General features: G+C 42.7%; 1 protein-coding gene across 1 annotated transcript in view; it reads left to right on the top strand.

The window, feature by feature from the left end:
• Positions 1-14127: 14127 nt before the first annotated feature.
• SYPL2 (synaptophysin like 2) overlaps positions 14128-21730 on the top strand; it is a 29429-nt gene continuing 21826 nt past the window's right edge. The window contains exons 1-3 of the mRNA XM_044286514.1: positions 14128-14708; positions 14798-14866; positions 17954-18084. Coding sequence (XP_044142449.1) covers positions 14643-14708; positions 14798-14866; positions 17954-18084 — 266 coding nt within the window. The 5' untranslated portion in view covers positions 14128-14642. The remainder of the gene's footprint in view (positions 14709-14797; positions 14867-17953; positions 18085-21730) is intronic.

Raw genomic sequence — 21730 nt, 5'->3', positions numbered from 1 at the left:
TTAAGGTCCATTCACACGTCTGTAGTGTATAGCGGATCCGCAATACACCCGGCCGGCATCCCCCGTAGAACTGCCTATTGTTGTCCACAATTGCGGACAAGAATAGGACATGTTCTATTTTTTGCGGAGCCGCGGACCGGAAGTTTGGGGCCGAGGCACAGAAATGCGGACTGCAAACTGTCCAGTTAACGCTGTAACCCACAGATGTTGGCGCTTGCTAGATCTTGATGGCACGTCGGCTGCACACAGTGCCATCTACCGCTGAGGCCATTGATTGCCAGCTGCAGTCATATGCTGTATACAACTATATCACCACTGCAGCATGCAAACACTAACCAGAGGTGAGGACTGGAACTTCAGAACTGGAAACAATGGGGGACTAGGTGGTGAGTATATGTTCTTTTTTTTATCTTATCATTATCCTAAGGCCTCATGCACACGACTGTTGTTTGGTTCCGCACTTCAATGGGGCCGCAAAAGATGCGGACAGCACTCCGTGTGCTGTCCGCATCCGTGGCTCCGTTCCAGAGCCCCGCTAAAAAATATGTTCTATTCTTGTCCGCGCTTTGCAGACAAGAATAGGCATTTATATTGCCGGCGCCCGTTCCGTTCCGCAAATTGCGGAAGGCAACACTGGCAGCTTCCGTTTTTTGCGGATCCGCGGTTTGCGGACCGCAAAAACCGGCACGATCGTGTGCATGAGGCCTAAAATGCAGACATCCCCTTTAATTAATAAGATCGTAATATACTAGGATCTATCAAGGTCACACACCTGCACAGTATATTGTTAAGGTCCCGTTACACGGGACAATATTACAGCAGATAGTCGGGAAGGAAGCATTCCTTTCATACAATCTGCTGATCGCTGGTGATGGAGACCGACACAAATTTAGTTTTTTTACAAGGTTTGCTTTTTCAGTGGTTTTAGATCTTTTGTCAGATGTTTCTATGGTAACTGAAGTACAATTAGGCTACATGCACACGACAGTGAAAAAAAACATCCGTTAAAAACGGACATGAAAAATGGATGAATTTGATTTGTAGTTATTTCTAGTCCCACCCTTCTGAGAAGACCCATATGATGGTCACATGATCAAGCCAGAAGCCATTTCTCTTGCTTCAGGAGCATAGAGATCCTTTAGGATTTCTTAGTTTGTTTTCAGTGGTTTCTTGCATCTTTATTGCATGGTTTTGAGAGCAGTATGTCCTCACAACCACTGGACCGTGTGCTGCTTCTTTGGCTGATTTCTGAGCAATTTGCAGAGTGTCCAAAAATGCTTGAAGAACCCATGCGGAAGAGGCGGCGGTACTGGGTTCACCCCATAGTCTCTCAACGGGCCTGGAAAGGACACTTCAGCACTCTCTACCAGGACCTGCGCCAGCACCCGGACAAATATATTGCTTTCTGTCGGATGTCCGTTCCAATGTTTGACAGGCTGCTGGAGTTACTGCAGGCTGGTTTGACATATGAAGACACCAACATGTGACGTTCCGTGTCTGCTATAAAACAGCTCATCGTTACCTTGAGGTAAACAAAACATAGTGGGCTAGGATTTTCCAAACGGGTGTAAAGGAAAACTGTCTTAGTTGCCTATAGCAACCAATCAGATTCCACCGTTCATTTTTCAGAGCTCCTTTGGAAAATGAAAGGTGAAAGCTGATTGGTTGCTATGGGCAACTAAGAAAGTTCTACCTCACACTAGTTTGAACCCCCCCCCCCCCCCCAGTGTCCCTTTTAACCACTTCAGCCCCGCTAGGCTGAAACCCCCTTCATGACCAGAGCACTTTTTACACTTCGGCACTACACTACTTTCACCGTTTATCGCTCGGTCATGCAACTTACCATCCAAATGAATTTTACCTCCTTTTCTTCTCACTAATAGAGCTTTCATTTGGTGGTATTTCATTGCTGCTGGCATTTTTACTTTTTTTGTTATTAATCAAAATGTAACGATTTTTTTTGCAAAAAAATGACATTTTTCACTTTCAGCTGTAAAATTTTGCAAAAAAAACGACATCCATATATAAATTTTTCGCCAAATTTATTGTTCTACATGTCTTTGATAAAAAAAAAATGTTTGGGCAAAAAAAAAAAATGGTTTGGGTAAAAGTTATAGCATTTACAAACTATGGTACAAAAATGTGAATTTCCGCTTTTTGAAACAGCTCTGACTTTCTGAGCACCTGTCATGATTCCTGAGGTTCTACAATGCCCAAACAGTAGAAAACCCCCACAAATGACCCCATTTCGGAAAGTAGACACCCTAAGGTATTCGCTGATGGGCATAGTGAGTTCATAGAACTTTTTATTTTTTGTCACAAGTTAGCGGAAAATGATGATGATTTTTATTTATTTATTTTTTCTTACAAAGTCTCATATTCCACTAACTTGCGACAAAAAATAAAAAATTCTAGGAACTCGCCATGCCCCTCACGGAATACCTTGGGGTGTCTTCTTTCCAAAATGGGGTCACTTGTGGGGTAGTTATACTGCCCTGGCAATTTAGGGGCCCAAATGTGTGAGAAGAACTTTGCAATCAAAATGTGTAAAAAATGACCGGTGAAATCCAAAAGGTGCACTTTGGAATATGTGCCCCTTTGCCCACCTTGGCAGCAAAAAAGTGTCACACATCTGGTATCGCCGTACTCAGGAGAAGTTGGGGAATGTGTTTTGGGGTGTCATTTTACATATACCCATGCTGGGTGAGAAAAATATCTTGGTCAAATGCCAACTTTGTATAAAAAAATGGGAAAAGTTGTCTTTTGCCAAGATATTTCTCTCACCCAGCATGGGTATATGTAAAATGACACCCCAAAACACATTCCCCAACTTCTCCTGAGTACGGCGATACCAGATGTGTCACACTTTTTTGCTGCCAAGGTGGGCAAAGGGGCACATATTCCAAAGTGCACCTTTCAGATTTTGCAGGCCATTTTTTACACATTTTGATTGCAAGGTACTTCTCACACATTTGGGCCCCTAAATTGCCAGGGCAGTATAACTACGCCACAAGTGACCCCATTTTGGAAAGAAGACACCCCAAGGTATTCCGTGAGGGGCATGGCGAGTTCCTAGAATTTTTTATTTTTTGTCACAAGTTAGCGGAAAATGATGATTTTTTTTTTTTCTCTTTTTTCCTTACAAAGTCTCATATTCCACTAACTTGCGACAAAAAATAAAAAATTCTAGGAACTCGCCATGCCCCTCACGGAATACCTTGGGGTGTCTTCTTTCCAAAATGGGGTCACTTGTGGCGTAGTTATACTGCCCTGGCAATTTAGGGGCCCAAATGTGTGAGAAGTACTTTGCAATCAAAATCTGTAAAAAAATGACCGGTGAAATCCGAAAAGTGCACTTTGGAATATGTGCCCCTTTGCCCACCTTGGCATCAAAAAAGTGTCACACATCTGGTATCGCCGTACTCAGGAGAAGTTGGGGAATGTGTTTTGGGGTGTCATTTTACATATACCCATGCTGGGTGAGAGAAATATCTTGGCAAAAGACAACTTTTCCCATTTTTTTATACAAAGTTGGCATTTGACCAAGATATTTTTCTCACCCAGCATGGGTATATGTAAAATGACACCCCAAAACACATTTCCCAACTTCTCCTGAGTACGGCGATACCAGATGTGTCACACTTTTTTGCTGCCAAGGTGGGCAAAGGGGCACATATTCCAAAGTGCACCTTTCGGATTTTGCAGGGCATTTTTTACACATTTTGATTGCAAAGTTCTTCTCACACATTTGGGCCCCTAAATTGCCAGGGCAGTATAACTACGCCACAAGTGACCCCATTTTGGAAAGAAGACACCCCAAGGTATTCCGTGAGGGGCATGGCGAGTTCCTAGAATTTTTTATTTTTTGTCGCAAGTTAGTGGAATATGAGACTTTGTAAGGAAAAAAGAAAAAAAAAGAAAAATCATCATTTTCCGCTAACTTGTGACAAAAAATTAAAAATTCTAGGAACTCGCCGTGCCCCTCACGGAATACCTTGGGGTGTCTTCTTTCCAAAATGGGGTCACTTGTGGCGTAGTTATACTGCCCTGGCAATTTAGGGGCCCAAATGTGTAAGAAGTACCTTGCAATCAAAATGTGTAAAAAATGGCCTGCAAAATCCGAAAGGTGCACTTTGGAATATGTGCCCCTTTGCCCACCTTGGCTGCAAAAAAGTGTCACACATCTGGTATCGCCGTACTCAGGAGAAGTTGGGCAATGTGTTTTGGGGTGTCATTTTACATATACCCATGCTGGGTGAGAGAAATATCTTGGCAAAAGACAACTTTTCCCATTTTTTTATACAAAGTTGGCATTTGACCAAGATATTTTTCTCACCCAGCATGGGTATATGTAAAATGACACCCCAAAACACATTCCCCAACTTCTCCTGAGTACGGCGATACCACATGTGTGACACTTTTTTGCAGCCTAGATGCGCAAAGGGGCCCAAATTCCTTCTAGGAGGGCATTTTTAGACATTTGGATCCCAGACTTCTTCTCACACTTTCGGGCCCCTAAAAAGCCAGGGCAGTATAAATACCCCACATGTGACCCCACTTTGGAAAGAAGACACCCCAAGGTATTCAATGAGGGGCATGGCGAGTTCCTAGAATTTTTTTTTTTTTGCATAAGTTAGCGGATATTGATTTTTTTTTGTTTTTTTTCTCACAAAGTCTCACTTTCCGCTAACTTAGGACAAAAATTTCAATCTTTCATGGACTCAATATGCCCCTCACGGAATACCTTGGGGTGTCTTCTTTCCGAAATGGGGTCACATGTGGGGTATTTATACTGCCCTGGCTTTTTAGGGGCCCTAAAGCGTGAGAAGAAGTCTGGAATATAAATGTCTAAAAATGTTTACGCATTTGGATTCCGTGAGGGGTATGGTGCGTCCATGTGAGATTTTATTTTTTGACACAAGTTAGTGGAATATGAGACTTTGTAAGGAAAAACAAAAACAAAAACAAACAAAAAATTTCCGCTAACTTGTGCCAAAAAAAATGTCTGAATGGAGCCTTACCAGTGGGGGGGTGATCAATGACAGGGGGGTGATCAATGACAGGGGGTGATCAATGACAGGGGGGTGATCACCCATATAGACTCCCTGATCACCCCCTGTCATTGATCACCCCCCCTGTAAGGCTCCATTCAGACATCCGCATGATTTTTTACGGATCCATGGATACATGTATCGGATCCACTGAACGCATGCGGACGTCTGAATGGAGCCTTACAGGGGGGTTATCAATGACAGGGGGTGATCAGGGTAATCAGGGTGATCACCCCCCTGTCACTGATCACCCCCCCTGTAAGGCTCCATTCAGACATCCGCATGATTTTTTACGGATCCATGGATACATGTATCGGATCCACAGAACGCATGCGGACGTCTGAATGGAGCCTTACAGGGGGGTTATCAATGACAGGGGGTGATCAGGGTAATCAGGGTGATCACCCCCCTGTCACTGATCACCCCCCCTGTAAGGCTCCATTTAGACATCCGCATGATTTTTTACGGATCCATGGATACATGTATCGGATCCACAGAACGCATGCGGACGTCTGAATGGAGCCTTACAGGGGGGTTATCAATGACAGGGGGTGATCAGGGTAATCAGGGTGATCACCCCCCTGTCACTGATCACCCCCCCTGTAAGGCTCCATTCAGACATCCGCATGATTTTTTACGGATCCATGGATACATGTATCGGATCCACAGAACGCATGCGGACGTCTGAATGGAGCTTTACAGGGGGGTTATCAATGACAGGGGGTGATCAGGGTAATCAGGGTGATCACCCCCCTGTCACTGATCACCCCCCCTGTAAGGCTCCATTCAGACATCCGCATGATTTTTTACGGATCCATGGATACATGTATCGGATCCACAGAACGCATGCGGACGTCTGAATGGAGCCTTACAGGGGGGTTATCAATGACAGGGGGTGATCAGGGTAATCAGGGTGATCACCCCCCTGTCACTGATCACCCCCCCTGTAAGGCTCCATTCAGACATCCGCATGATTTTTTACGGATCCATGGATACATGTATCGGATCCACAGAACGCATGCGGACGTCTGAATGGAGCTTTACAGGGGGGTTATCAATGACAGGGGGTGATCAGGGTAATCAGGGTGATCACCCCCCTGTCACTGATCACCCCCCCTGTAAGGCTCCATTCAGACATCCGCATGATTTTTTACGGATCCATGGATACATGTATCGGATCCACAGAACGCATGCGGACGTCTGAATGGAGCCTTACAGGGGGGTTATCAATGACAGGGGGGTGATCAGGGAGTGTATATGGGTGATCACCCGCCTGTCATTGATCACCCCCTGTAAGGCTCCATTCAGACGTCCGCATGTGTTTTGCGGATCCGATCCATGTATCCGTAAAAATCATGCGGACGTCTGAATGGAGCCTTACAGGGGAGTGATCAATTACAGGCGGGTGATCAATGACAGGGGGTGATCAGGGAGTGTATATGGGTGATCACCCGCCTGTCATTGATCACCCCCCTGTAAGGCTCCATTCAGACGTCCGTATGCTTTTTGCGGATCCGATCCATGTATCCGTGGATCCGTAAAAATCATACGGACGTCTGAACGGAGCCTGACAGGGGGGTGATCAATGACAGGGCGGTGATCAATGACAGGGGGGTGATCAGGGAGTTTATATGGGGTGATCATGGGTGATCAGGGGTTTATAAGGGGTTAATAAGTGACGGGGGGGGGGGGTGTAGTGTAGTGTGGTGTTTGGTGCGACTGTACTGACCTACCTGAGTCCTCTGGTGGTCGATCCTAACAAAAGGGACCACCAGAGGACCAGGTAGGAGGTATATTAGACGCTGTTATGAAAACAGCGTCTAATATACCTGTTAGGGGTTAAAAAATTCGGATCTCCAGCCTGCCAGCGAACGATCGCCGCTGGCATGCTGGAGATCCACTCGCTTACCTTCCGTTCCTGTGAGCGCGCGCGCCTGTGTGCGCGCGTTCACAGGAAATCTCGCGTCTCGCGAGATGACGCATATATGCGTGACTGTGCGCCAGCCTGCCACCTCCGGAACGCACATGTGCGTTAGGCGGTCCGGAGGTGGTTAAAGAATTCTGTCAAATATACCCTTATAAAATATACTATGGTATCTCCCCTTTTTAAAGCCAAGTGTTCATAATAAATATGTTAAATTTAGGCCCCTTTCACACGGGCGAGATTTCCGTGCGGGTGCGATGCGTGAGTTGAACGCATTGCACCCGCACTGAATCCTGACCCATTCATTTCTATGGGGCTGTTCACATGAGCGGTGATTTTCACGCATCACTTATGCGTTGCGTGAAAATCGCAGCATGTTCTATATTCTGCGTTTTTCACGTAACGCAGGCCCCATAGAAATGAATGGGGTTGCGTGAAAATCGCAAGCATCCGCAAGCAAGTGCGGATGCGGTGCGATTTTCACGCACGGTTGCTAGGTGACAGTCTATTCACTGTATTATTTTCCCTTATAACATGGTTATAAGGGAAAATAATAGCATTCTGAATACAGAATGCTTAGTATAATAGTGCTGGGAGGGTTAAAAAAAATAAAAAAGTTAACTCACCTTATCCCCATGATCGCCTAGTTCCCGGCCGGTCTCTTCTTTAGCTGTGACTAAAGGACCTGTGGTGACGTCAGATCACATGCTCCATCACCACGGTGATGGACCATGTGATTGGAGCATGTGATCTGACATCACCAAAGGTCATTCAGCCCAAGCCCACAGCTAAAGAAGAGACCGACCGGGAACTACACGATCATGGGGATAAGGTGAGTTAACGTTTTTATTTTTTTTTAACCCTTCCAGCGCTATTATACTAAGCATTCTGTATTCAGAATGCTATTATTTTCCCTTATAACCATGTTATAAGGGAAAATAATAGAATCTTCAGAACATCAATCCCAAGCCCGAACTTCTGTGAAGAAGTTCGGGTTTGGGTACCAAACATGCGCGATTTTGCTCACGCGAGTGCAAAACGCATTACAATGTTTTGCACTCGCGCGGAAAAATCGCGGGTGTTTCCGCAACGCACCCGCACATTTTTCCGCAACGCCCGTGTGAAAGGGGCCTTAAGGGTACGGATACATGGCAGCCAGGATCTCAGGAACATCACAATGTACCGATAATCCCAAAGAAAGGACTGGGGTTTGAACGCAAATCACACGGCTGCGGCAACAGCGTTCCCTTAATCTCATAAAATCCAGCAGACCCCAGAGTTCAATGTGGTATCAATGCTACATTGCAATGCCCCTGCGTTCCTGGCCATGACAGCCGTCACCATACTGTGGGGTCTACACATTTGTATCAAAATGGTATAAGAAGCAAAAATGTATACTATATTAAGATCTTTTCGTTTTACTTTTTCTTAATTTGTGCTGATTTTGGGCTACTGGAAACTCCTATGCGTCTCTCCATTTCAAATTCCTGCTGGGAACAACTACAATTGGTGGGATTATCTGGTCTACCTACCACCTCATTTGGATGACCCTGAAGGAGATGGTGATGCCTCAACCCTCGCCTTAAAACTGGCTGCGAATAGCTGATAGATTTCAGGATAGTGCCCCGTTTCCCAACTGCATAGGGGCACTAGACAGAAAGCACATCCATGTAAAGAAGCCTGCAAAGTCTGGCTCCCGTTTTTATAATTACAAGCAGTATTTCTCAGTGGTGTTGCTGGCATTGGCAGACAGAAATTATAGCTTTGTGAGTGTGGACATTGGAGCTTATGAGAGCACTGCAGATTCTGGTATCTTCAAGGGTTCAAGAATGGGGGAGAGACTTCGTAACAACCAGCTGTCCCTACCTGAAGCCCGGCCCTTTCCTGGCTCTTCAGGACCACCGGTCCCATTCGGCAATGTGGCAGACGATGGTTTGGGCTCTCCCCTCATCTGATGCGTCCTTTCCAAAGGCACTTATTGGACATCCACAAAGGTGTATTTAACTACCATCTCACCAGAGCCTGCAGGTATTTTGAATGTGCTTTCGGCATACTTGCAGCAAAGTGGAGGTTTTTCCATTCTGAAATTCAGATGGAACCAAATAATGTGGACTGGGTCATCAAGGCTTGCGTCATTCTTCACAATTTCACTCGGACCCACGATGTCGCCTTGGATGTTGATAACAGTTTCCCTTCCCCATGTGTTCAGTTAGACAATACATTGCATGGAAAACCGGGATCTTCTGGCATAGAAGTTTGGGATTTGTATGCGGATTACTTCATGACCCCAGAGGGTTCTGTACCATGGCAACAGGACCTCATCTGGTTGCGCGCTTGTGACCAGTGGACAGGATTTCCATAGTTTAATTGGTTTTTCTACAGTTAGTTCATATTACCTAAATTCCAAAATAAAATAATTTTCAAATAATTGTTTGCTGTAATTTGTTAAAGGGATCCTGTGTCCTCAAATAAGCTGCTTGCTCTCACTGACGCCAGCCTAGTATAGTGAAACATTTCCAGAGTTCAGCGTGCAACTTCTCTCATGGCAGTCAATACTTTATTGACGCCATCATGGCAAATACTGACCTCCATGACAGAAAATGTTAGATGCTAGGCCCACCTCCCACCAGTGCCTCTCAATCCCCTATTGATACACTTCACAGCGATGCAAAAGTTAAGTTGTTTAATATCATAAATTAAAGAGTTTCCAAACTTTTACTATGTGTGGTACTGAGCATGTGCATCCAACTCAGGTGGACAGAGAAATGCTGAAATGAACAAACAGCAGGTGGCGATATACAGATATATTTTGTTAAATAGCTGAGGGGCTAAACTAAGGGACACATTTATTAAGACCAGCATTTTAGACACCAGTCTTAATAAAGCCCCTGCGCTGGCGGAGGATCCGCTGAAGTTATGAAGAGGTGCCGGCCTCTCCATAACTTCGGCCAATCCAGCACCACTTCTAAATGTAAGATAGCTTACTAGCTGTCTTACATTTAGACCATTTTCTATGCCTAAAACAGGCGTAGAAAAAGGTGAATGAGACAGACCTCCTGGCCCGTCACCTTCCATGCCCACAATTTTAGACCTGGCGTGAGCATGGCAAAGTCGCAGATAGAGGCGCAACTAACTGTTGCGTCGCCATCTGTGCCGGAAATATAGGCGGATTTCAGAATAGTAAATGACCCCCTAAATGTTTAAATACATGCAATTCCAAAATAATTCCGATCCAGGTGCTGGTTTGAAAAAAGTAGGAAATTTAACTGCATTTTTAAAACGAAATAAACGGGAAAAAACTGGAACCAAAAGTGCAAGGGAAATTATAAGTCCATCAAATGGCCAGAGGTAGAAAGCAACCCTGAGGTGTCTTGTGATCCTTCTTGGCCGCCTTGGCTGGAACACAAAGGGGATGTGAATGGTTGTCCACTATTACCGGAGGAGGATGGCTATGACCAATGCTCATACTGACTTTGTTGAGGAGAAGGTAGGGCATACAGGCCAGGTCCAGATAGAGATGGGCCATGAGGATTTCCTTGAAAAAGAGACGGTGGTATGTTATGGGGCCACAAATGGTAGTCCTGATTGTAATGGAGGGGTGTTGAATCCCCCCCTCAATACTGCGTGCGTGGTGCAGATAAGCCAGGTTATCTTGCTGAATATGCCACATATTTATAGCACACAGTATGGGAGAGGGATCATGAGGTGGTACAAATGCCTCCAGTACAGTGGCAACTACCATTTGGGCCCGATAACTTACCGCCTCTGGGACCTGCCTTAAAAGGGGTGCCAGAGATCTTAAGAAGGCCTATTCATATCCTTCAGAAGAGGACTTCTCAAGATAATTCAGCACCCGCTCATGAATTTTGGCCCTGGTAGCATCCTCGACCATAGCAGAAGGTGGTAGTCGACGCTTATGACGCGTTGAGGCATAAGGCACAGCGATAGCAGGAGACGTGGCACTTTCATCATGTGTGCTGGTGAGGTGATCTTCAACAGCATGCTCCTGTATTAGATGTGGCAGCAAACATTGTTCACCCCCAACTACCTCCGCCTCCTCCTCCAGTGGGATTTCTGATTGTAAATCCTGTAAATTGTAACTGGTCCTGTGTGTAGAAACAAAAAATCCTAATTATTGATAGAGCAACTATAGCTGTATGCTGTGTACCTATTCACTACAGTATTCTGCCACTATTGAGGGCACCATAGTTCCCTTTTTTTTCTTTTGCCCAATTCCAGTTTTTAAACATATTGCCCAAAACATGAACACTATTAATGTATAAGGAAAGAATATACTCACTGTTGTGTATCCATCACACACTTTAAAAACTGTAATTGCCTTGCAAATGCATAAGGCCTCTTTTTGCTGGATGCATCTCCGCTCCTTCCTTGTTCCTTTAAATGTTTTTTTAAATGTTTTTTAAACTGATCTCGGCAGGATGCCCATCTTGATTTCAGATCTTTCACTAGAGCAAAAAACAAAAGAATTTCTCATTTAAAAAAAGGGGACATTATACCATGAGAGTGGGTACATTAGTACAAAATAAATTGACTGCTATACTTTCCAATATGTTCTCTGGCCTTATCATCTTTGGCTGAACTAGCGGAGAACATCTGGCCTGCAATGTCCGCCCATGCTGTATCTTTCTTATAGCGATCGTGATACTAATCCAAATTGACGTCCCAAATTTCTGCCTATGCATTTTAATGCTGTACTGAGACAGAAGATTGCTTCGTTCATCTCTAAAACTTATTTTTTTTAAAAGGGGGGCTTTTTCATAACCAGCCAAAGTTTAAACAACAGCTGGGGGATGACATTATCAGGATGAGAAGGTCCATGGTTCTTGGTCCCTTCTCACCCTAAAAATACCAGCCCGCAGCCACCTCAAGAGCAGAACCATCATATAAAAGTGTTCCACCCTGGACGGCAACCCTGAGGCTTTGGGTACCAGGGTAATGGAGAGGGGTTTAATATCAGCTCTGGGGTGAAAGAACACCACTGGCTGACAATAAGACCCAGTGATAGTTATGAAAGCGTCTGTTAGATACCTACATTACTACCACTACAATTAAATGGAAATAAATCAAACCACATGAAAAAAAATCTTTATTTAAATAAACACGCCCCGACTACAGCCCTATTTGACTATGTTATTTAATAAACTCCACATGACTCTTTCATGTAGTCCAGCGAATCCGTCATAGTCCGAAAGCAGATCTGTTAAAAATGAAAGAGATAAAAACAATTTAACATTGGTTTTGAAAAATAGAAGTATGGTTCCTCTGGCCCCTTCACAGTAGTTTTGGCCCCAGACTGCCCCGTAAACATTAGTTATGGCCCCTAGCAGTAATAATGTCCTCCTTTTTGGCCCCCAACTATAATCGAGACCTCCCATGGTGCGCATAATGTCCTCCATAGTGCTTCTAACTAAAGTAATGTCCCCCACGGTGTATATAATTTTTTTTATAGTGCTCCCAGTTTTAATAATGCCTCCAATGTAGGGCCCCATCTAAAATAATGTCCCCCATAGCGTGTGATTTATTTATTTTTTAACGACCCCAGCTTTATGCATAATGTCCCCCATGGTTTAAATATTGCCCCCATAGTGTCCCACAGCCAAAAACAAAACAAAGACCTCACCTTATCCACTTGCTCGCGCTGCAAAAGTCTCTTCTTTCTTCACTGAACTGGACCTGCCGAAGGTGCGCAATGATGTCACTGCACGCTGCCACGTGGTTACGTCACCACGCATATTGCAGGTCCTTCGGCAGGTCCTGCTCAATGAAGAGAGAAGAGAGGTTTTTTTTTAACCCCGAAATGTTAACCTCTAAATGGCCTCGGTAAAGTCTACCCGTTTTTAACGGCCGTTAGACGGGTGCACTCCTGTCAATTGGCCATTAAAAACGGTCCCATTGATTTCAATGGGTCCGTCTGATCTTAAAAACTTCCAAAAATAGGACACGTCCTATTTTTGGACGGACGCTATTCACTGGCCGTTGAAAGAACGGCCATGTGAATAGCCCTATAGACTTTCATTGGTGCTAAAAAATAAAATGGCCATGTGACGGCCGTTACTTAGACCGCCGTCACACAATATCTGATCAGTCTGCCTCCCAGCACCCCCACTGATCAGCTGTTTGAAGAGGCTGTGGCGCTCCAGTAAGTTCCGCAGTCTTCTTAGGCAGTGATGTCACATTCATCGGTCTAATGGCATACCGAGCACAGCTGCTATTCAGTGTACAGTACTGTGCTTTGTAAGCTGTGGAGAGCTGATCAATGGCAGTGACAGGTGTCGAAGCTCCACCTGCTATCCTGAGGATACGTCATCAATATTTTCCTCCTGGAAAACCCCTTTAAATGCTGTAAAATGCATATAATACTTATTACTTTCCTACAGATGTAACGTGCAGGCGTAAGAATTCTTCACTTACTGCTCTTTACGCCCATAGACACAGATATAAAGTGTTTAGCTGTCTGCCACTTGTTCCTACGACGAACAATAGAATACCTGCTCTATAGCTGATGAACAATACAATACCAAGGATTGCTCTGTGGTCACCCCTGGCTTTTGGCTCTGTCGCTAGGCAACAAACAGCCTGAGCCTGAAGGATTCACTGATGAATAATTACAATAGGAAACACCGGATTTCACCTTAGATTATTTTTAAACGTATAAAATGTTTTCTGTTCAAACAATCTAAAACTAAAGATTTTATTTTTTACACGGACCGCACATGGATGGTGTGTCTGTGTGTGGCTTGGTTCTCTCGCAGACCCATTCACTTGAATGGCAAGTCTTGAAAGAAATTGGACCAAAATAGAGCATACTGCAATCTTCTCTGTAAGAACCAATGGGAACAAAACAAATCACACGTGAAATGACCCACTGACCCACTCTACACGTGAACATCACTCATGTGAAAGAGCACAGATCAGCTTTTATATCATAAAGTTAGCTATTGTGTATTCATTAACATGTCATTTCTTCTTAAACCTGCAGCCTGCCGAGCCCCCGTTCCAAGTAAAGAAGCCATGTGTGTCACCTCCCACCAGCTGGACTGATGACTGCTTATGCCCTGTTTTGGGATGCGGTGTGCATGGGGATCAAGTGTCCTTTGCATTCACACTGCTCCACTCTAAACTAGGATTTTTTTTATCAGTGCACAGTGGGAGAGAGGGAGCAAGTAGGTGAGTGCTGGAGAGAGGGTAGGGAGGGGGCAGGATCCATAGGAAGGGCACTGAGCCAGGAGTAGAGGGACAACGCAATAGTTTAGAGATAGCTGGATACAATTTTCTGGGGAAAATCTGCTAGGAGTGCACGTCAAATTATAACGGGTGTACACTCAATCTAATATTTATATAAAAATACAGATTAGCGGAAAGATTATATCCTTATTTGCCAAACCTAAATTACAGAACACAAAAGTGGAAGAAGAATACTGAAGTGCAAATGTAAAAAAAAAAAAAGATTTGCAGAAGCAGATAAAATCAAAGTAGGTCTGAAACCAGAAGACTTGTCAGACAAGGTTATCTAGTTAGACTGAGAGGGCTGAAGGTAAAATCAATCCGCAGAGTCTGAAGATTGGCCACAATCTGGGAAGTGGAGGCACTTTTTTGGGGACATTTGGACTTCATTCATCTGCTTTGGAAAACTGTGATCCAAGAACATGTCTACAGGAATGTCATCCTCAACAATGGACAGAGAAGGGGGCCACACAGGCTTTGCCTTCAAGGTAGAGCAAGAGAGTGGACAATATTAATGGTGTAGTCTTTATTCAGTGTGAATGATCTAGATAATGACATGTCACCCCTGATTCACTAGAATCCACTGACAGGTCTGCGCTGGAAACGACTGGAAGAGCCACTTGGATTCATTAAATTGCTGGAATGGGTAAGAAAAGTTATGTATTTTAGAAGTGTTTCCTAACCTGTTATCATAGCTAGATGCTGGTTGAAAGTGGCATCACAATCTAATGATACAGTTAGGTCTGGCATTAAGTTCTTCATATACGTTATATTGAAATATTCATGTAAATGCACAATCCAAAACCTTTGGATTCTGTATGGCTGAGCTTTTCCTACCAGCACTTTTTAGAATAGCAACTACAATCATATATGTCACTCCTTTCCTTTTATATCATGACATATCTTGAATTGAAATGTTTTACGGACATCCACTAATATCATTCGGATTACATTTATAGAGTTAAATTGTAGGTGGTAATGGCAACACAACGGTATCTCTGTCAACCTTTGACAGCCTCAGCTGTTGCTGTATGTGGATGGTGACAATAACTCTGCCTGTATATTTCTGTCATTATAAGCCATGGTTGTTTAAGATGGGATCCTCTATCACCTACTAGTATTATTCTTTTTTACTATGTATGTATTAGTATTTCTTTTCCACAATATTATATATTTCTGCTCCCAGCCCCCAACTTGGATGGCTCTGTATGCCAATCACAAATAGCTGCTCTCACATTTCACTGCCGTTTAGGAATCTCTCCCAGTCAGTAACCTTTCTACCATCTCCATGCCCCACATGCTTGGGATCACTCAGCTCAGTGCCAAAGACTGTTCATATTTCAACCGTATAGTTTGTCTTGTACGCATATCTTTAACATCTAATAACTAGCATAAAATTGTTATTATGTAGATAATGATCTCAGTAGATGACTCAAATATATTAAAATGATATAACGTCAAGGGCATAACAAGTAACCACGGGGCCCCACAGCAAAATTTGGACTATGACCACTTTCAGCAACATTTTCTTAGATGCTTATGACTGGTCTCCCCAAAGGACAGGGCTAAAGCACACAATGATATTATAGTACAGGAATAATGCACGTAATGATGTCATAGTACAGGGATAATGTACACAGTGAAGTCATGGTATAGGGATAGTGCATACATTGATGTCACACAGTGATGCCCCAGTACCGGGATAATCTACAACACTGAAATTATGCAAACAGTGATTTCAGATGCAAATATAATCTACATATGATGTCACAGCACACAAAAAAATGGCACGCAGAAGGGAAAATGCAAACAGCATAAGTAACCATCTAATATAGCCACACTAGAAGCCCCACTGTGAACATCCTAGGCCAACACAGCACCACAAAATGGTGGTTCCAAGACACTAACGCAATCCAAGAGTTTCATCTCAACACTTCTCAAAAAAGATGTGCAGCAGTGGATTCATATGTGTTCATTTGGTTGTCTATGTAATAGGTGATGACTGTGTCATTATCCATGGTGGCTGTGCTTTTTTGTTCTCCTTTGCAATGCATAAATGTAAATTACTGTTTCTATAGATATAGGAAATATAATTGTAATTCTTAAGATGGCCATGCACATTAGATGTACAGTAGACTACCATCTAATGTGTATGAAACGTTCGGCTTTTGTTTGTTCTGCTTATGGCAGGTGAAAAAAGGGCAGAGCATGCCCAATAGTATGTTCTCAAAGCCAAAATGTACGCGTATCAGCAGAAGGTATCGTAAATAACAATGCAAGTTGTAGGTGATTATAATTGTAGGTGTTATCTATCTAGTGTTCCATATCTGATGCATAAATAGAGGATACAGCCTCATATTCGTAGCATTATGGCTGTGTTCCCCTGAACTTGGTCAGGGGTTCCTCAGAGGACAGCAGCGGTATTACAGTAGAGATGGCAAACCCATTTCAACCTGCACAAAGGTGCTTGGTATGAGGGCAGGGAAATCAGTAAAAAAAATGGAGTGTAGCCAAAATAGAGTGTAGCCTAATAGATGCTTCACTCATCCCTCATTAAGCTTCTTTGAAATAGGAGTAGGGTTCCTTGAATGCAGAAACATTTTTCAAGGATCCTGCCCAGGTAATAACATGGGGCATAACGGTATTATGACATAATCTTCCTAAAATGAGTATGCTCTAAATCTTGCTGGGTATTATAGTATTGTTTCTATGATAGGGACCATTGTTGGCTGAAGTTGTGAACAGTGGTCTTTGAATGGTGGTGGTATTCTTAGCTTATGATGCAGTCATTAGTGGAGCCCACTTTTTCTTTCAACTCGTTATAATTATATTTTTCTTGCATTATCCATTTGTGAAAGACAGACACCTGTGGGTGCAGCCACACTATCAGATTTCCTGATGCAGTTTTGGAAGCCAAAACCAGGAGTGACATCAAAAATTTGTATCTGTCCTTTTTTGACCCACTCCTCATTTTGGCTCCCAAAACCGCATCAGTTAACCTAACCCTATTAGCCACAGCTTAACAACTGTAGTAATTTCATATGAAAACATACAATATTTGGTTCCCATGAAAATATAATACAGCTTATGTAACTATATGGTCATATGTTAATGAATAATATTTAATATGTTTAATTCAGTTTGGTCACAAATACCTCTACACTTTATGTATGGCTCTGACATCATGCAATAAATAAGTAATATGTTGTTCACTTTTTAGATGTCATGCTTTGTAATGCACACATTTCCTTTAAAGGGATTTTCCAGCTTCAAGCCTGATTTTAGCTAGGGCCAGGACACCATGGTACCTAAATTAAAAATTGCAATGATCTATTCCCCTCTGCTCTGTTCTAGCACCAAGGGTCAAGCTTCTTCTGGTCTCCTGTGTGTAAACATCGGGATGTGGTCACGTGCGTTACTGCAGCCAATCCCTAGTGGTAGTGGTCTCCTGTGGCACATAACATGCCACTTGGGACACACCAACACTGAGGCCAGTTATTGGCTGCAGTAGAGCAGTTGAATCTGTCCAAAAGTTTACATGCCAGGGACCAGAAGGACCATAACCTCGGCACTGGAATGGAGCAACAAGAAGTAGGTGAGTGCCTTTTTTACAGTTCTGGCTTGGCCCTAGCTAAAATGAGCATTGTAGCTGAAGAAACCTTTTAAGAACTCTGTTGCAAATCTACTGCCTATTTAACCTCCTGTCCTCCTTGTTTCTTCTTCTGACTCCCAGCTGTTTGCCATCTTGGCCTTTGGAACCTGTGGTTCTTTCATTGGAGAGACAGCAGTAGTCGTGATGTGTAAGGTTTCGGATACACAGACAGACACAGATCTAATATCTGTGCCCTTTTCTTACCCTTTCAGGTAAAAATTGTATCTTCACTTGACTCTCTGCCATAGTAAAATTCCCAAAGCTTTTTTTCTGCCTTTTGTCCCTGTGATGAGTATGTGATAATCCACTTAACAGTTTATGTATATACTCCAGTCATCCATAAGATTAAAACTACTGACAGGTGAAGTTAATAACATTTATTATCTTTTCTGTTAAGTAATAGGATGCGTTGATGGGTGGGAAGCAGGAAATATGGCCAAATGTCAGGATCTGAGTAGTTTTGACAAGGGTAAAACTGTGATGTCTAGAAGATGGGGTTTGAACCCTGTCCAGCAGTAAAAGTGCACATGAACGTTGCACAATGAAGCAACGGATGAAGGTGGTCTTGCCTGCAGGATCACATTTTGTGTTACATCATGTGGATAGCCATGTGCATGAGATGGGACGAGGATGCACTATAGGCAATGTTCTGCTTGGGAACGGTGGGCCCTGGCATCATATGTACTTTACTTTGATACCAACTACCTAAACACTGTTGCAGAACAAGTACACCCATTGATGGAACTGATATTCTCAAATATCATGGCCTCTTTCAGCAGGATAATGTGCCCTGCCACACTGTAAACATTGTTCAGGAATAGTTTTAAAAGCATGAGTAAAATTTGAAAGTGTTGACTTGGCCTACAGATTTAACGGAAGTCTGAAGTCTAATCCATGGATATCCCATATTGCAACTTATAAGATTTGTCTTGGTTCCATATACTACAGGACACCTTCAGAGGTCTTGTGTACTCCATGCCTAGGGAAAATAGTTTTGCCAGTGTGTTGTGGTGCACCTACACAAGTTTCAATGTTATGGCTAATCAATGTTTTTTTCTATATAAAAAGTTGAATAACTTTGTACATATAATGTATTATTTGACGTATAATGATCCTAAATTACAGGCTGTGTTATAGTCCCAAGTTGTATTTCTACTCAGAGTTCTTAGTTCAGATATTTCTTTTATATCAGATAACTGTACAGCATCCTGGAAAAAATAAACTTTCTAAAAGTCAAATCCCTGGAGCAAGATCTGTACAGTCATTAAGTAAGCCAACCATGTGGGGAGATTTTAGCTCTTAAGCCAGCAGAACTGTTAATGCAGCTTTGTACTATAATACAGGCAGCTACTCAATATACAGTATATTATGGCTCCATTTTACATGGAGCCATAAAAGGGCACCCATAGAAGTGCATGGGACCTTTGCAGTATCTCTGTTCACCTGATTTCATACAAACAGAGGCAAACAGATTTTTTTTTAAATCAAATTCTAATCCGACTGGAAACAATTGTAGAGTGCTCCATTGGATGCCTTTTTGCAGCACATACAGAGATATTCTACCCAAGAAGCAGTGCTCTGGGGAAGAACAGCTCCCTGGTACATGCATCACATGCTGGACCACTGTACAGTGGCATTCAGAGTCCCTGTAGCTATGTAATACAGAGTGATGCGTACTCTGTGTCACTGTACAGACTCTGCTATGTCCATAAGTCCTCACTTTTTATGTACATACAGTATCTTTATGGAGGAGGCTTAAAGACTATGTACACCTTGGGGGGCATATTTTTTTTACTATTATTGCATTTATTTTGAGCTAAAAATCATTTTTTCAATTGGTCTTTATTAGAAATATGGAGTCCTTTTTTCTGTACATAGCTTAGATGCTCTTGAAGCAGACTTTGGATTTTCTCTCTTTTCTGTCAGTTGGCTAACTGACGGGCTCCTTATCTCTGCTCTCTGACATTATAAACACTCATTATAGCTCAGTTCTTATCTTACTGATAAGAATGTGGCTTAAATATTTGTTTATGTCCTCTTAGTAGTTTAGAGATACGTTTTTTTTTTTTTTTATGTAAAATATCATGTTATGTAAATTCCCACACTCATGAATAAAAAAAAGTTACCCTCAGGAAATACGATAGTTGTACAAATAGTTGTACAGTTCATTTCTTTTATTCAGCACACTGAGTAAACAATCACTGTGCAGGGAGTAAAAGTAAGTGAACCCTTGAATTTATAACTCCCTTTAGTAAAAATGAATCCCACCAATTGTTTCCAGTAGCTGCAAATACGATATGCACAATGTCGGGGTGGAATTTTAGACCACTGCGCCCTACAAATGTGTTTCAGTTCATCAATATGTCTGGGATGTCTTGCACGCACAGCTCTCTTCAAGACATGTCACAGCATCTTGATCGGGTTAAGGCCATTCCAAAACAAAAATCTTTTCAATGATTATTTGACTGTGTCTTGGGTCATTGTCTTGTTGCATCGTCCAATATCTCTTCACCTTGAGAACATGGACTGCTATACTTCCATTCTCCTGTAAAATGTTCTGGTACATTTTCAAAGTTAGTGTTCCCTTAAGGATTGCAGAGCAGCCAGGCCCTGAGGTAGTAATGAAGCCTCAAAACATGATGCTCCCTCCACCATTCTTCACAGTTGGTATAAGGTTTAGGCCTCTTTCACACTACAGTATGTTGAATTCAGTGTTTTGCGTTCCGTTTTTCACGGATCCGTTGTTCCGTTTTTTGCTTCCGTTGTGGTTCCGTTTCCGTTCCGTTGTTCCGTTCCGTTTTTCCGTATGGCGTATACAGTAATTACATAGAAAAAATTGGGCTGGGCATAACATTTTCAATTGATGGTTCCGCAAAAAACGGAACGGATACGGAAGACATACGGATGCATTTCCGTATGTGTTCCGTTTTTTTTGCGGACCCATTGACTTGAATGGAGCCACGGACTGTGATTTGCAGGCCAAATATAGGACATGTTCTATCTTTTCAACGGAACGGAAAAACGGAAATACGGAAACGGAATGCATACGGAACACATTCCGTTTTTTTGCGGAACCATTGAAATGAATGGTTCCGTATACGGAACGCAAAAAACGGACCGCAAAACGGAAAAAAAAAACGGTAGTGTGAAAGAGGCCTTAGTTGTTGGTATGCAGTGTATACTGCAAGAATGCAGTCTTTTTCAGGGCTGCCATAAGGAATTTCAGGGCCCCATACAGGCAAACCCTGCACCTTTTCTTTTAACATGAAATAGTAAAATTGTTTAGTAGCTTTTTAGTACTTTTATAACACTGTCATTCTGTAGTGTAGTAGTAAACTTGCTGCCTACCATACAGAAAGGTCTGGGCTGGGGTTCAATTCATACTTGTAAAATAATTTCTTTAGTAGAGGTAAATAAAAAATTAAATTTTTACTTTCCAGCTTTTCATTTATGGTAGAAGTTAAGTTGTACTTTCTAATGCTACCATTAATTATGGCATACAATGTAGTGGGAAGCGGTAAATAAATTCCAAATGGATGAATTTGAAAAAAATGCAATTCCTCCACCGTTTTACGGGTTATGTTCCCACTGCATTTTGTTTGTGGCAAAACTGACCCATGCCCTTCATTCTCTGGGTCAGTACGATTACCACGATGCCCCATATGTATAGGTTCTAAATAGTGTAAAAATAAAATTCAACTTTGAAAAAAAAAAAACATTTTTACATCACCATATTCTGACCCCCATAACTTTTTTATACTTATGTCTACTGAGCTGGGTAGGGGCTTATTTTTTGCTGGACACGCTGTAGTTTTTATTGATACCATTTTGGAGTGTGTGTGACTTTTTGATCACATT

Source organism: Bufo gargarizans, chromosome 3 (genome assembly GCF_014858855.1).
Source record: "Bufo gargarizans isolate SCDJY-AF-19 chromosome 3, ASM1485885v1, whole genome shotgun sequence".
Classification (NCBI taxonomy): Eukaryota; Metazoa; Chordata; class Amphibia; order Anura; family Bufonidae; genus Bufo; species Bufo gargarizans.
This window is presented reverse-complemented; position numbering and strand designations above follow the sequence as displayed.